Source organism: Lepidochelys kempii, chromosome 21 (assembly GCF_965140265.1).
Source record: "Lepidochelys kempii isolate rLepKem1 chromosome 21, rLepKem1.hap2, whole genome shotgun sequence".
NCBI classification, from domain to species: domain Eukaryota; kingdom Metazoa; phylum Chordata; order Testudines; family Cheloniidae; genus Lepidochelys; species Lepidochelys kempii.
Window position 1 is genome coordinate 6,780,977 of NC_133276.1, and position 16,223 is coordinate 6,797,199.

The following is a 16,223-nucleotide window of genomic DNA, read 5'->3' on the forward strand; positions in this document are numbered from 1 at the left end:
TAGACTGTTCTCAATGGTAGCAGATGACAGAACGAGGAGTAATGGTCTCAAGTTGCAGTGGGGGAGGTTTAGATTGGATATTAGGAAAAACTTTTTCACTAAGAGGGTGGTGAAACACTGGAATGCGTTACCTAGGGAGGTGGTAGAATCTCCTTCCTTAGAGGTTTTTAAGGTCAGGCTTGACAAAGCCCTGGCTGGGATGATTTAACTGGGAATTGGTCCTGCTTTGAGCAGGGGGTTGGACTAGATGACCTTCTGGGGTCCCTTCCAACCCTGATATTCTATGATTCTATGATTCTATGTATGTACTGAGACCACGGGCTGCTCCCCGCTTCAGTCTGGGGCTGGGAGAGGGAATGGGATGGGATCTTAGACAGCTTGGCTAGGTGGGCAGCCGCGGTCAATGCTCTGGGAGAGCAGGACTGTCCTGGCAAGCACATGGAAATAATAGAGATAAATAAAATGAACTGAATTCACCCACCACTCATGGCTGTGCTTTGAGATCTTTCGAGGGATGGTGCCACAGGGATGCAGAGAATTATCATCACTCTCTCTCTCTCTCTCCTGGAATTTCTCTGGCCCCACCACCATGCTATCCAAACACCTTACAATCGTTAATGAACGCATCCACACAACCTCTCCTCATAGGCAGGGCCATTCCCCCCATTAAAAAGGAGGGCCTGAGGCACACGCAGCTGAAGTGACTCACCCAAGGCCAGACAGTCAGACTGTGGCAAAGCCTGGAACGGAACCCAGAACACCCGAGTCCCAGTCAAGTGCCTTAACCACAAGGTCTCCTCTCTTTTGGCGCACTCCATCCAGCCCTATGGATTACCTGCACTGCTTGCTACTGAGCCCTGGGGTCAGAGCCTGCTTTGGACAGCTGAGCTCAGATGGGTTGCAGAGCAGGCAGACAGGAAGTGCTCATCTGCTTGATCAGCATCATTTACTGACTCTCTTGCGGCTAGCACCTCCAGGGAGGGCACTCAGCCCCAGCGGGAGGATGAGGCCGTCAGCTTTGGCGGTCTACGAGAAGAGGGTACGTCAGGGGTATCAGAACAGAGTGGGTGGAGGAAAACATGAGCCCCTTACCCAGGCCGGCCATTGGGCTTGAGACCAGCGGTACAGAAGGAGAGATCTGGTTGCCTGGTGAGAAGAGTGCGAGACACCCCTTTGTTTCACAGGCCAAAGCTGGTGTGTACATGGCGTCAGCCAACTGAGCACATTTCCTGCAAGTGTATTCCAGCTGTAACTCAAGTGCGGCTCGCTGCCCGAGAATGGCCAGACTCCGTCTCCGGGGGCAGACGGAGAGACACATGTCTGGGACTCACTGCTGCGTGTGAAGATTAACATTCCCTCTCTGAGCACTACTTGGAAACATCACACTGACCCATTCTGCTGAAATACCGACAGGGTGGGAGGTTAAGGCATTGTGACTCAGGAGATCTGGGTCCTGCCTCTGCCACAGACTCCCTGTGGGGCCTCAGCCAAATCACTTTAACACTCTGTGCCTCAGTTCTCCACCGGTCACACAGGGATACTACTGCTCCCTGTCTCCTACCTGTGCTGGGCTACTTGGACTGCAAGCTACTCAGGGCAGGGACTGTCTCTCACAATACACCTTGCACAGCCTGATCTCAGCTGGGGCCTGGAGGTGCTACACAAAACAATCGTAACGTCAGAATGTTTCCAGCCCCAGTTGGTGACAAGGCAAAGCCGTGTCATTCTAGATACCATCTTGTCTTCTCTCATTTCAGTTCAGGTGCCATTTTCAGCAGCTGATCTCTGACAAACTGGGCATTACTGCTTCATGCCGTTGGAAAGCCAAGATCCTCAGCGCCAAGAGAGTATAGCGCAGTGGATGCTAGCTGAACAGACTCTCAAGACGATGACCCCTTAATATCCATTTGAATTGAAGTAGGGGGGGAAAGCCCTCAGGCAGTCTGAAAGGGTAAGCCCAGGTCAGAGATCGTACAACTTGTCAAGGCCAGAATAACGCGACATCCACTGATGGAGAGCTGGGCTCTCAGCTTCCTTGCAACTTACAACACTTGTCTCCCCGTGGACGTTTGCAAGACACCAAACCCACTAATCCTTTCACTGATCTCTAGGAACGGTCTCCTGGCACCAGACCACGTGTGAATCTAACCAATCCCAGTCCTCAGGACAGGAAGTGAAGACTATTGAATCCAAAAGAGGGGTTGCGGGGGGGGTGGAGTGGGGGAGGCAGGAGGCAGGTCCCTAGGTTGGTCGCTGGCCAGGACACTGGGGCTAAAAACCTCTACTCTTGCAAACAGTGCGAGATAGAAAAATGCCACCTATTGAACCATTAACACAGCTTCCCACTGCACCCTCCCTGCTCCTTCCAGGTCTCCCATTCAAGCACTGCCCTGCCCTGGCCCTGCTGAACTCTGGGTCTCGGCATCAGGTGGGAAGAACAGGATTTATTGTTTCACATTCTGCATCACACTCCCCTTCAGGGCAAACGCGCAGCTCCCCCCTCATGGCCGCACATCAGTGACGAGCGGGAAGTCTGGCTGCACCACAGGGTGATGATCAACAGCTGGTCCGGGCCACCCCAGGAACGTGCCGCAGGGGAGAGCCTGGCACACGAGGACCAGACGGCTGAGCGAGCGAGAGGAGCTGGGCTGGGCTGACAGCGGATTCCTTGCTGCCCATCTCCCAGGGAAAAGGCCCAGGCTGGGCATGTGGGAGGTTTACACCAGAAGAGCCTTGAGGGCATGGAAGGGCCCAGGATCCCAAGCCATCCAGGTTTCCCAGATAGCTGCTGGGAAACACCACAGCAACCCTATTAAACCTTTGCCCTGCATGGGGTGAGCAGGGACGGGGGCGGGTAGTGGAGGGGCCCTCACAGAGAGGTTCCAGTGTCCGGCGCAAATTGGAAAGCTCCGAGGGGGCTGCTGGCAGGAATCCTACTTCCCTGTCTGAACATTCACCAACCGCAGTCACCCGTGCCGGATGGCTGAGCTGCCAGTGCGACCTTTGCAGTGATCTCCACCCCCAACCTGGGGGCCCTGTATGGCTGCGGGATGAGAGGGGAGAGCTGGGAACTGGACTGGATTCCAGTGCTGGGGCAATGACCACTCAGGGGATCTAGTTCCTGGCGGGGGCATGGAGTGGCTCCCCGCATCTCACTGCCTGTTAGATTCCAGGTCAGGATGCAATGGGACGGGGACAGGGCCTTAAAGTCACCATCCCACAAAGCATTAACCCTCACAGTTTAGTGCTGGCCCTCAATTGTACAGTAAAATCACAAAGGAACTGAGTCCCTATGGCCCAGTCTTGGGCCTCAGTAACTCAGCTAGGCCCTGGAGAGCTCCCTATGAGAAAAGAGGGTGTGAATTCTTCTCCTGCCTACTTATTCCCAGGCCACGGAGCTAATCCACAGCCTCGACTCCAGCCTGGCTGCTGGAGGGACTCTTTGGCCCTGGTGCTTCCCGCTGCTGCTTGGAGGCTGGCAAACTGCGGTGCCCGGAGGGGAGCGGGAACAACAAGAGGAAGAGCTAAGGCATGGGACACAGAGGACTCCCGTTGGTCCACCACGCCACGATACTCACGTTGATCAGGGCCATGATCCAGAAAGCATAGGACACGCGCGTCACCACCATCCCTTTCATTGGCAGCTCGTACTGCGACAGGTTGCCGGGATGGTGGGGGACCAACGACTTGCGGATGTGAGGGAGGTTGCTGGTGGCATTGAGCGTGGAGTTAGACAGGATGCAGTTGGTGTCCGAGAGGAAAGGGTCAGCTATCAGTGGGCTCAGCAGGGCCCCGAACCCCACAAAGAAGTGAAGGGCCTGGAAGAAAGGACAAATGCCAAGAGGTTAATTTTCTGCTCTCCCCTGCAGGGAAGCTGCTGGAACCTCCTCCTGAAAGAACGAGACCTGACAACAGAAATACAGCAAGAGCTGCCGCGTCCCGACAGAACTGCCCCAAGGGGAAGCCAACGCATCTGCCTCACCTGCAGGAAGATGGCCGAGTCCTTCTGGTAGATCTTCACTAGCTGCATGTTGGAGATGGTGTCGATGCATCCCATAGCCAGTCCCGCCACGGCCATGACCACAGCCAGCACCACCACATTGTGGCAGAGAGGGATGATGGCAAAAACCACAGAGATGGCGAGGGACGACGCAAAGAGGGCGACCAGGGACTGAGACAACCTGAGCAGGGAGAGGGGAAACAGAGGGACAGAGTTACCTTGGGGAGAGCCCTGTCCAGCAATGACATGAACCTGCTCACTAGGGACACACCCATAGCTATCCCCTGGCAGTAGCATTCTTAGTCTATTAACAGGCCTGCCCCGTCCCCCGTGCACTCGGAGTCACTTGAGCATGGCACATCAGCCCATGGTGCACGTACCATTCACTACGCTGGCTACGTTACCATTCAGCACATGGTGGGGAAAGGATTATGAGGGATATTCCTTGATCAGACAATGGACAAAGGATCCAGCTACGCTGCAGGGAGGCAGGATGTGGCCCTTAGCATGGTTTCCACACATGTTAAGCCCAGACGGGACCATTACAATCACCTAGTCTGATCTCCTGTCCAACACAGGCCACAGAAATATGTCCCATCACTACCCTATCCCTCCAGCCATCCCCATCTCTTGCTAGTCTCAGAGGCACTGTGGACTGAATGCATCATGGACACTTAACTCCTTGCTCCCCTGTAGAGGCCCAGAGGGGGCATATTGGCAGGGAGACTATGGCGCTGACCATGCTGCACCTGTGCTGTGGGCAGTCTCCAGCCCCCAGGACCACCAATCGCACTGATGTCACATTAGGAAAAGCTACATCCATTCCGTTTTTATTTAAACATGACATGGTGCTCTATTTGCTGCTGCCTGTAGGCCACATATAACCCAGCTAGGGTCCTGGGCACCATAATGTCTGATTTCAACAGCTCATTTATTGCTTTAGTCGTCTCCCCATTTGGCTTGTCTCGTGCCCTAACTTTGGCTCTCCGCAAGAACCTGCCTTCTGGGAGTTCAATCCTTCCTCCTTCCTTTCCTGGCTGCACCACCACAGAGCAAGCAGGACGCCCGTCTGAGGCTTTCTTCCAAGCTTTGCCCTGCACACCCAGCCCCAGGCACCACGTTAAAGGTTCTCGTGCCCACATCCCATGATCTCACCCAATGTTTGCATGGAGGGGAGGTGATAACCTTGATCACCACATCAAGGGCTGAAACCTCTTTAATCAAGTGGAATTTACCCAGGTACCTAATGGTTGTAGGATGGCTAGAGGACAGGCTGCAAGCCAGTGGGACGTGCCCTCTGTTCAGGAGGGTTTTGCTCCGCTAGGGCCCCTCTACACCACAAGCGTTATATTGCACATTGTGACCATGAGATGGAGTCAGACTGTACCCAGCCTCGTGTGTATCTGACACGCTGCAGGTCCATTATTTGCTGCAGACTCTCAAGTTTCTTTTGAAATTAAAAGTTTCTAGACCGGACAGGTGTGAAGAGAGCCTTCCAACCATGACCTGAGTGTAAATGGTGCAGCAGTGCCAGCCTGAGTCTGCAGACAGCCTGAAACAAGAGCTCCAGGAGTCGTGACCTGCTGTGGTCCTCTCAGTGAGTGTTAATTCTGAAACCTACTGATACCAGGTTCAGTATCAACTGTTTCCATTACTGATCATTTTAACATCATAATACATCTGACCTAACCTCTGCTTAGACTGTAAGAGGCTGAACTGTCTCTTTTCTGTGCTTGGATAGCCCTAGCACAGTGGGGCCACAGTCCTGACTGGGGCCTCTGGGTTCTACCATAACAAATATTTGCTATTCCTACAATACCTTCCCCAAAGCCCCAGCTACAACCCACCCAGGTGCCAGAAGTTCCATCTTCCCCAGTGGATCCCTTCCTCCGTTCACAGTCTGGTTACATCCCCCGTGAGGATCACCTCTTCATCACAACAGCAGGACCTGTTCAGTCTTTCCCCTGTAACCAACTGAAAAGGTCCCGAACTCCTACTTCCCTAGGCACTCCCACAGGCGAGTGGTCTGGAAACGCTTAAAGGACCTTAGCATAAGGCGGGCAAGTGCATCGCGTCACAGATCCTGTGGGTAATAAGCCCACTCCCTGCCTTCTGTCCGGACTGCTATGAGCTAAACAGGGAGCAAGGCTGCTCTCACTGTCAGCTGAGAGCCGGCCAGCTCTCTGAGTTAGAGAACCGAGCCCAGGCTGGCATTGCATCGCTGCAAAGCTGCCAAGTCTGAAGGCAGGAAGGAAGGAAGGAAACAGAGACCAGACAGCAAAGCACTGAAAAGACCAAGAGTAGCAAAATGTGAGACTGTAAAACTTCAGCAGAGAACAGCTAGCACAGACAGGTCCCCCTGGAGAGATCGCATCCCAATTAGCACCTCTCCCCACCTTTAGGCACCCACAGCTTTCTGATGGAGCAGGGCTGGTCCCTTTGGCACATGAAAGCATCACTCATTAACCGACCAGAGGGGGGCGTTGCTGGGTGATGCAAGCCACTCCAGTTCTGGCTGGAGACAGAGAGCGGGATCAGCAGTAACAGCCAAGCCCCCCCTCGCACAGGCATGCAAACCATATCGTCTGCATGCACAATCCATTCCCCTCGCTCCCAAGCAACTCACAGCACAGAGGAAATCCACAGCCACGTCTCCTTGGGGAGCAGCTTGGCTTGGGGGCAGCATCTCTGGGTCACAAGTCACAGCTTCCCCCGACCCCCACCCCGAGCTGCCACTGCCAGGCAGCACAGAGGGACACCTGGGCCATTCACGACGACGCAGCTGCAGAGAGGAGACCCGGATCAGAGGGACCCTGGGCCCGTTTCTGGGGGTCGCTGAGGCGAGTGTTTTGGGTCATAGGGGAATAACTTGTGTGTCCTAGCCAACGTGCTGCCCCCTGTCGCTCAACAGGTAAGACTCCCGGCTGGGCAGCAGCTGATCGCCAAGCTCATTTGAATGCTGAGTCTGTAGCTATCTCCCTGCCTTGCCAAGGGCTTTAAGATAAGAGGCTGAAAAGGGCTGTGGAAACCAAAATCCATTCTCCAAAGCAGGTTGCCTAGAGCAGCCGGCCAGGAGCCAGGACATCTGCTATGTAGTCCTGACTGCTATTTGCTGGCGGGCTGGCCTTGGACAGACCCCTTCTCCTCTCTGCACTTCTGTTCCCCCATCTGCAAAATGAGGGTAATTCCTGCCTTACAGAGTGCATGAGGCTGAATAGTTTATAACACACTTTGACATCCTCGGGCAAAACAGACCTAAGTGCAAATTTACTTTCCTACTCTGCTGGATGGCATAAACTTGGTATTCTGGACTCACAGACACATTTTATCTTGGAGCCCAGCTCCATGTATTCAAATTAAAAAACTAATGTAATTGTTTTTGAGGGTCCAACATTTTGCAGGGCACTAACCCAGCCTCTCATGCAGTTTAGCCCTTTTTAAAACCCTGATCCCCATGAGCAAATTCACAAGACAAAGAAAAAACAAACCCCAAAGACAAAAGGCCATGGAATAAAACAACAGGCAAATAAGAGAAAGGAGCCAAAGAGGTACAAGGCAGCACCCGTGGGGTATGGCAAGAGCCCACTGGGGAAGAGAACTGTAGGGATTAGCAGCCAGTGAATATGAGATGGTAGAAACATGCACCTAGAGATCCCAGAAGTGCCTTTTATATTCTGCAGTGTTAGCAAAACAACTGCAGAGCTGCCTCGGCTTGGTTAGAGAGTGCATTCATTACTGGAGTTAAACATTAATCGCTAATTATTTCATGTCCTTAAAAAGCACTAAAAAGATTTTTTTTTTTAAATAGCAAAAGTGTGTGCCTCCAGAAACATACCACTAATGATCCCATCGCTTCTTTATACAGCCCCCGGAGCAAGCACCAAGAGAACCCACTTTGCATTGCGCCCATCGACCCCCACATCCCCAACTCTGGCATTAGTGAGTATGAAGGAATTGCTCTCTTCCAGCCACTGAATCCAAAATGAAGTCATTTGCTTTCAGGTAAGTTTGAAGAGTGGACTCCTCAACACCAAAGGTGGGATTTGGACTCCCACTGAAAGGCAGTGTGAGTTGGATGTCTAACCTGTTAGGTTCCTTTGAAAATCTCAGCTCTTTCCCTATATCTTTGTAACAGGCATGACATAAACCCAGGTCTTGAACATGAAAAATCATTGCACACCTCACCAGACAGTTAACTCTCTGTCTCCCCTACATCTGGCTGTAGTGGGATACAGTGGTAACCTGTGCTAACCAGTTGTGGAGCATTGCCTTGCATAAACATCTGCTACCTCTCCCCTCGCCCCCCGAGGCTGCATTGCACTGCGGGGAAGGGATTCCTGTACAAACAGAGAATCTGATTTTCAGAAGTGTCCACGTTTTGTTGAAGCCAAGGGGAGCTAGGGGAAGGGATATGGAACCTCATGCTTCAGGGTTTCAGCCAGTCTCATAATGATGGGGTACGATGAGACCTTCACAGGGAGACAGACTATCCTACTTCCGTCAACTGCAGGGTTTCTCGCACTGTCTTTGAAGTAGCTGGTGCTGGCCACTGTCAGAGACAGGATACTGGGCTGGATGGACCACGGGTCTAAGTCCGCCTGGCAATTCCTATGAGCCGCAGATGTTCGGTTTCCCTGCAAAGTCAGGCCCAATGCTCAGAGAGCTTTCCCAGGGTGCTTAGGAATGAAAGACACTATACAAATGTGTCACCCTCAGTCCCTCCCAATACTGGAGCCACACATGGCGCCAAATGAAGGAGACGCTGAAACAAAAACCTTAGAAAGATGGGAAGGGTGGAGGAGGAAGTGGTTGTAGGACCAGTCCTGGTGTTTCCCACTGTTGCCTTCCCTAGTGACAGACACAGGCCTTGGCTTCAGTGGAGCAGGATCAGGCGCCAAGAGGGGAGAGAGTTTAGGATTACGGAAAGTTGAAGAATCTCGTCTCATCTGACCACCTAGGGGAACACACCTTTGGAGGAAGCCTGAGCAGGGTTACACCACACAGGGCCAAACATGCCTGTGCCGATCCACATTAACACCCCCAGCTTGGCTAGCCTCAGTGGGGCTAGCTCGGTGCTGTGCCAACAGCGGGAGAAACGCTACCAACTCTCAGCACAGACGCAGCCGCTGAAAAGGCAAACAAGGGCACAGGCGCCCAAATACCACTGCAATGGGAGCGCCCAAATACCACTGCAATGGGAGCGCCCAAATACCACTGCAATGGGAGCGGCAGGAGAGCAGAGACTAGATGGCAATGGAAGGGCAGCACAGAGGAGTGCAAGGTGGAGGGGGGAAAATAAGATATTAGTATTAATAATGGCAGGACCCAGTATTCAAATCAACCATCAGGAGAAGTTAGAGGAACAGAGGAAGGTGGGGGTAAGCAGAGAGTGAGACAAGAGCTTCTCAAAAGAGCGCAGGGCCAGGTTTCCTAGCATTCAGCACCCACAGTCAGAGCTGGATTTTCCAAAGAGATCAGCTCCTATTCAAGCACCTAAATCAGGGCCAGATTTGCAGAAAGGCTCCACCCGGACCAGCTCCCCGTGTGACACTTATGGCCAGATTTTCACAAGCGCTCAGCTCTCAGCGGGTACCCACTGTGCTCAGCTCATCTGATAATCCGGTCCAGAGAACACAATAAAATGGGATTCTTTAATGCATTTCCAGCCACAGTGAGCTACGGGGCTGCTTACAAGAAGCCAACCAGCCAACTGGAAGATGCGCATAGACCTCCTTTACCCTAACGGATCTGACATATAATTTAGCATCTCTCTAACAAAGCTAAGGTAGTGCTAGGGTGTGATCCAGGGTGCGCAATAGGCTTAAAAGCTGTTACCACCCATGCAAGAGAATACCCTGTTCATGTCATCTTCTAAAAGCTATATTCTTCTGAACTCTGTACCACGGTGCAATATAAAAACTACAAACACACTGAGTCATAAGACAGTAACATGCCAGTCTTATGAATAAGGCTCACAATTTTAGTTCCTTTCAGTTATACAGGGCATTTCTCGCCCTACAGTTTCAGTGTAGCACATTGCAAGAGTAAGACGAAAGGGCAGCTCCCAGCGTCAGTAGGAGGGGTGTACAAGACTGATATTTTCATAACAACTCAGGCACAGTAGCTCATGTTCTGCTCTGTTACATGCCTGCAAATGTCTAGATTTCAGTGGGGTTACACAAGCTCAGAGTTTGGCCCAGCGTTAATTCAGCTCTCTGCTTAGAGGAACGAAAGGCCATCTTGAGCCCCATCTATGCTACAGTTACAACCAGTGGCCCAGTTAACAGCACTGTTATCCCCTGACTTGATTATAACATTCCATTTTGTAGAGCAGACAGAACCAGAACCATGTCTTAGGATTTAGCCCATATAAGAAACAAAGCCTAGACGCCATCTGCACTACAAATTAGAGCCAGGTCTCCTGCTTGATTGTGACTGTTATGTCAATGGGGCCTTAGCAAGCTCTAGTAGAAGCTATCACCTTCTGAACCGTAGGAGGCAGGGACTAGTGCTCTGGCCACAGGACTGGGAGCCAGGAGCTCCTGAGTTCTAGCCTTTATAACCATGCAGCATTCTAGCAAGCGGTGACTTCAGGCAAGTCACTTTACCACCTTGTGCTTCAGTTTGCCCATCTGTAAAATAGCGATAATACCAACTGCAGCAGGGCGTTGTGATTTAAATAGCTAATATCTAATATATGTAAAGTCGAGTGCCATGGCACATTTTGAAGATAGCTCTGTAATGCTGCTCAGTGCACCTCGGACACATGGGAAACACCCCCCACTGCCCAAAATACCTGCCACTTCCCAATAAGAATGTCAGCAACCGTTTTAAGAATCTTGCCCGTGCACTGAAGAGCCACAAACAGGGCCCTGGTTTATTAAGGCAGGAGGGGGTTGCTCATTTTGCCCCGCACAGGATTATAAATCCAAGACACCAAAAATCCATTCTTAGGGAAACCCTAAAAGGCCCATGCAGCACAGGCTGGACACCAGGAAGAAGCATATCAACATGAACGTGGCATTTCCAACTGAGCAATCATTGGTCTGTATTTGCATAATCTCACCTTTGAACACACAGGCAGTAAATTAAGTGCTGGCAAAAGATACTGACCTGGGAATCTGAAATCCACTATCCATATCACAGGCTGGGCAAGCTTCCCGCGCACCGTCCCCTTCCAATACGCACCACCCCTGACTTGGCAAGTAGTTCGGTCTCCTAGTCAAGATGCTTCTGCTGATCTCCTCTAGGACATCTCCAAGTACAATCATCTCCAAGTACATACAGCCCTTGGCTCCTCTGCTCAAAATGCCATCAATGCAGCTCCGGGAGCGCCGGCTGGGATGGCAATTGCCCCTCTATTCTAATTCCAAGACTATTTACAGGTACTAATCAGAGTTATCTACCGAATGCCTCCTTCATAAGTCAAGAGAACAGTTTCAAAACAAACACTTTATATCCACAAGAGTATCATGTAAATAATGATACAGATAGAGACTACAAAAGTCAGCTACAGGGATCAGTAAGATGGTAAATAATCAGCTGATTTTGATATGCAATAGCTGTCCTCACATCCAAGTGTCCACGTCTGTGTGGAAACCTCTCACAGTGCTGTTGCACGTTTTCTATTTAAGCGAGATCTTAACACAAGATTTGCTACTGATCCCCTGCCTGGCTGCACTTGGAAGCCTCAGTGATTTGTGAAGAATGCTGCTGTCCCTCACACATGCCTTGTGTGAAGTTGAAATCGGACTGTACCCTCTTCAACCCTGTAGCAACTTCATGTTTAGAGTGTTATTGTTTGAGGTTGAATCTTGTTTGGCCAACCTCCCCGTGCGTAAGATAACAGTGTGATTGCTGACACTGGGGTTATTAAAACAGGCTTTCCACAATGTTTTTAAACGATTGGGTTAAATAAATACATTGGGAAGTCTGGAGTAAGACTTGCAGTTTCCCCACTGCATGCACCATCTCTGCACTGAGCTCAATAAAATCAATGACACTCCACATGGATGCAGCGAGGTACTAGCTGGATGGACCCAAGTACAGAATCAGGCTCCTACAGAATGAAACCTGCAGCCTTTACTCTCATGAGCAATTCCACTGACTTCAATGGAACTGCTCAGGTGAGTGAGGGCTACGGGTCCATTACAAAGGGTTTCGCTGGTGCAGGATCTTTCACACAACTTGTCTCCCCAGATGCTTTGAGTTCCATACCGCAATCAGAGAAATAGACAAAAGCAAAGAGAAAGTCAGGGGGGAGTGGAGAGAGAGGGAAAAGAGGAGACATGAAAGACACGTTTTCAGAGGTGATGTGAAATAGGGACCGGAGACGTGGAGCCCACGCATGGGGCGTCTCAAGCCAGAAGGGGGAGAGTTGCAAGCTGCTGGAGGAACATGAAATAAAAATTGGAGCTGTTAGAGCAAAAGTGACGGTACAACCTGAACTAGGGCCCTGCTCTCCCGGCTGACCTAGGGGGGCACAGAAAGGAGCGTCCCCACAAGGCCCCATACAGCGCCGGGAAGGAGGCTACAGCCAAGCCACGTGGGAAGTTCAGGGTCCCGAAGCTGGCCGGAGAGGGAAGGTGGTGTGAGCAGGGGGACAGGGCAGGCGCTCGGTTCTCGATCAGAGCCGGCATGGCCCCCGGGCCGGGGGGGGGGGGTGAGGCTAATCGGGGGGGCCCTGAGCTCGCCGGGGGCCTTACGTTCTCTTGAAGACTCCCCCGAGGCAGCTGCCGAGCAGGAGGCAGAACTGCTGCGAGAAGAAGACCCAGGTGATCTGGGAGAGCGAGCTCTGGGTCTGGCAGCGCAGGTCCAGCAGGGTGGGCCCCAGGAAGGCGATGCAGAGCCCGAAGCTGAAGAAGACGCTCCAGTAGGTGAGGGTGGGCTGCAGGTTCCTCCGGAACAGGGCAGCCACCCGCTCATCCCACACCATCCTGGGCTCGGGCTCCGGCGAGGAGAGCCGCCCGCAGCGGGTTCCCGGCCACGGGCAGGGCTCGGCTCAGCGCGGGGGCCGGCGGGTGGACAGCGCGCCGGATCTCATGCGCCCGGGAGCCCTTCTCCCGCTCCCCGGGCAATCCGGAGTCGCTCCGCTTTCGCTGCAGCCGGCGCTCCGCTCCCCGGGCAGCGGGGATCTGCCTGGCGCGGGCAGGCAGCGCTGCTGGACTCGGGCGCTGGCCCCGCCCCTGGGCCCGGGGGGCAGCGGCCACCGCCTCCCGGGGCAGCAGCGGGGCGGGGGCGGGGGCTCGGGCTCGCCGCGGTGCCCAGAGGCCAGCGGGTCGGAGCCTGGGCAAGGAGCTGCGGGGCTGCAGCAGTTTGTAGAGTGGGGGGCGGAGACCGGGGATTTGGGTTATTGGTCCTGTGCAAGGAGGAAAGCGGGGAAATCCCCGCCCCGGCCAGGCACTGGGTCAGGTCCCTCTGCCCGCTGGATCGTGGGCTCCGTCAGGCTGCAGCAAAGGGAAATGTGAGCGCCCAGCAGCCCTGGCCCCGGCCCTGCTGGAGCCTAGGCCACAGGTGCTGGAACTAGGGGCGCTGCCTTTGCACCCCCCTGGCTTGAAGTGGTTTCCATCATGTGCGGGGTTTACAGTTTGGTTCAGTGGCTCTCAGCCTCCCCCCCCCCCCCCCACACACACACAGATTGTCCCTGCACCCCTGGGCTGGGCTGCAGTGAAGTGCCAGCCAGGAGGGCTCCAGCAGCCTGGGTCCCGAGCTCATGGCTCAGGCTTTCAGAAGGGAGGCCACCCAGCTGAATGTTGGGTTAGTTTCTAGGCCCTTCGCCCTTTACATGGCCTGTCTGGAGGCTTTTAAAAGAAACCCAGGGGGGAAAAAACAAACCCACTTTTGTTCCGGGGTTCTTCTTCCCCTAGTGTGGCTTAAAAGGCTCTTTACAGCAAACGGAAAACCCACTAAGGCCCTGCACCTGCAAACATGTATGCATCCGCTTAACTTTAGCCCCATGCCCATAGTAGTAAAGCTGATCACCCATTTAGCCCCTGACCAGTGATTGTTCCAACACTCTTCCCAGGCAAAGCAGTGTCCCAGAGTCCAGCCAGGCTGGATGGGTTAGTTCTGGCCCATGTGTCAGCGTGACATGCGTGAGCTTTATGGCATGGCTTAGGAATGCTGCTGCAGAGCCTGTCGGTTCTAGTTTGCACAATAGGTTGTTATTTTAGAGCGTGGGGAATCCACACTGCACCTGACCCCTGGTTCTTCATCGTTACATTCATTTGCTAGCATGTCACACATCCCGGGAGGCCAATAGGAGTTGGGACTGATTGAGGAGTTCAGGATCAGGCCCTCATTTCCCAGCTCACTCAGAAAATTGTATCCAAAAGACTTTGAGTTAATAAACAAAAGCAGCCTAAGAAAGGAAACAATGAATAGGCATAGGCTAGTGAGAGAACTCCCTTGTTTGTTAAGTGAGTGAAAGATGAAACCATTAAAGAAACCTCTCAACTTCTCTGTGAGATAGGTCAGTGTTATCCTATTTTACAGCTGGGAAAACGGAGGCACCCAGAGGTGAAGTTACTTGCTCAAGGTCACTCAGTGAGTCAGTGGCAGAGCCAAAAAATCAAATTGCACCCTAATGATTTATCCGCCACTCACATTTTTTTTTACTAGGCAGGTCAGGTAACCTACCCATGTCACAGAGGAAGGGTGGTCAGAAGCTCTGGGTTCAGGTCCTGATTCTGCCACATCATAACTTTTCATTGTAGACAAAACTTTTCCTCTCTCTACCTTAGTTTCCCGATCTGTAAAATGGGGATAATGATTCTTATTGACAGCATGGAGGGAAGTTTGTCAGGATGTTTGTAAAAGGGCTGAGAAGAGAGATTTGAAAGCCAGAAGGGATTGTTAGACATGCATTGTCTGCTGTCTCAGTTACTTTTCTCTAGCCTTGCCTCACTCATATTCCTTCAGAACGCTGCTGTGCAGATCTTTTCTTAGCCTGTCTTGTTGACCATGTCACCTCTTCTTTAGCACATCAAACATAAGCTCCTTGTCCTCCATACCCTTCACAGCCTGTCTCCACCCTACTGCTCTTCTCTCCTCCACTATCAAAAGGTCCACTCCTGCCTCCTATTGGTCAATGAGCATCTGTCATCCACTTGTTACATTTTCAAACAAGCCCCTTTGTGCTTTACTTTCTCTCATGGTGCCCCACCCGCTTGGGAGGCGCTCCCGTAAACTGCCACACAGCTACCTCCTTATCCACCTTCAACTCCCTCCTTAAGATCCCCAAGAATGCTGATAAAAAAATCTGACCACAGTTAGGCTGCTGGTGAACTGAGACCACTGTCATGCTGACCAATATAATCTCAACGTTTCCTTGTACCTCCTGTTGGTCTGTATCTATCTGTTGTCTCTTGCTTTATGTTAGATGGTAAGCTCCATGGGGCAGGTCTTTTTGTTCTGTGTTTGTACAGCACCTGGCACAATAAATAAATAACAGTCTGACCACCTGTATAATGCAGGCTATTGAATTTCACCTGGTTATCCTGTATTCAGCCCCATGACTTGTGTTTGGCTAAAGCATCTCTTCCAGAAAGGCATCCCAGCTTGATCTGAAAACCTCAAGAGATGGAGAATCTACCACTTCCCGTGGTAGTCTGTTCCAGTGGTTAACCACCCGCTCTGTTAAAAGTTTGTTATTTCTAGTTTGAAGTAGAATCATAGAATATTTGGGTTGGAAGAGATTTCAGGAGGTCATCTAGTCCAATCCCCTGCTCAAAGCAGGACCAACCCCAACTAAATCATCCCAGCCAGGGCTTTGGCAAGCTAGGCTTTAAAAACCTCTAAGGATGGAGATTCCACCACCTCCCTAGGTAACCCAGTCCAGTGCTTCATCACCCTCCTCATGAAATAGTTTTTCTTAATATATAACCTAGACCTATCCCACTGCAACTTGAGACCATTACTCCTTGTTCTGTCATCTGGTACCACTGAGAACAGTCTAGATCCATCCTCTTTGGAACCCCCTTCAGGTAGTTGAAGGTTGCTATCAAATCCCCCCTCACTCTTCTCTTCTGCCGACTAAATAACCCCAGTTCCCTCAGTCTCTCCTCATAAGTCATGTGCCTCAGCCCCCTAATCATTTTCACTGCCCTCCGCTGGACTCTCTCCAATTTGTCCACATCCCTTCTGTAGTGGGGGGCCCAAAACTGGACGCAATACTCCAGATGTGGCCCCACCAGTGCCGAATAGAGGGGAATAATCACTTCCC

General features: G+C 52.1%; 1 protein-coding gene across 1 annotated transcript in view; it reads right to left on the bottom strand.

The window, feature by feature from the left end:
* Nucleotides 1–13,172, bottom strand: part of MFSD4A (major facilitator superfamily domain containing 4A) — a 38,180-nt gene extending 25,008 nt beyond the window's left edge. Inside the window, exons 1-3 of the mRNA XM_073320296.1 lie at nucleotides 12,706–13,172; nucleotides 3,983–4,181; nucleotides 3,579–3,818 (exon numbers count right to left, since the gene is read on the bottom strand). Of these exons, the coding sequence (XP_073176397.1) occupies nucleotides 3,579–3,818; nucleotides 3,983–4,181; nucleotides 12,706–12,935 (669 nt within the window). The 5' untranslated portion in view covers nucleotides 12,936–13,172. The remainder of the gene's footprint in view (nucleotides 1–3,578; nucleotides 3,819–3,982; nucleotides 4,182–12,705) is intronic.
* Between the last annotated feature and the right edge of the window lie 3,051 nt (nucleotides 13,173–16,223).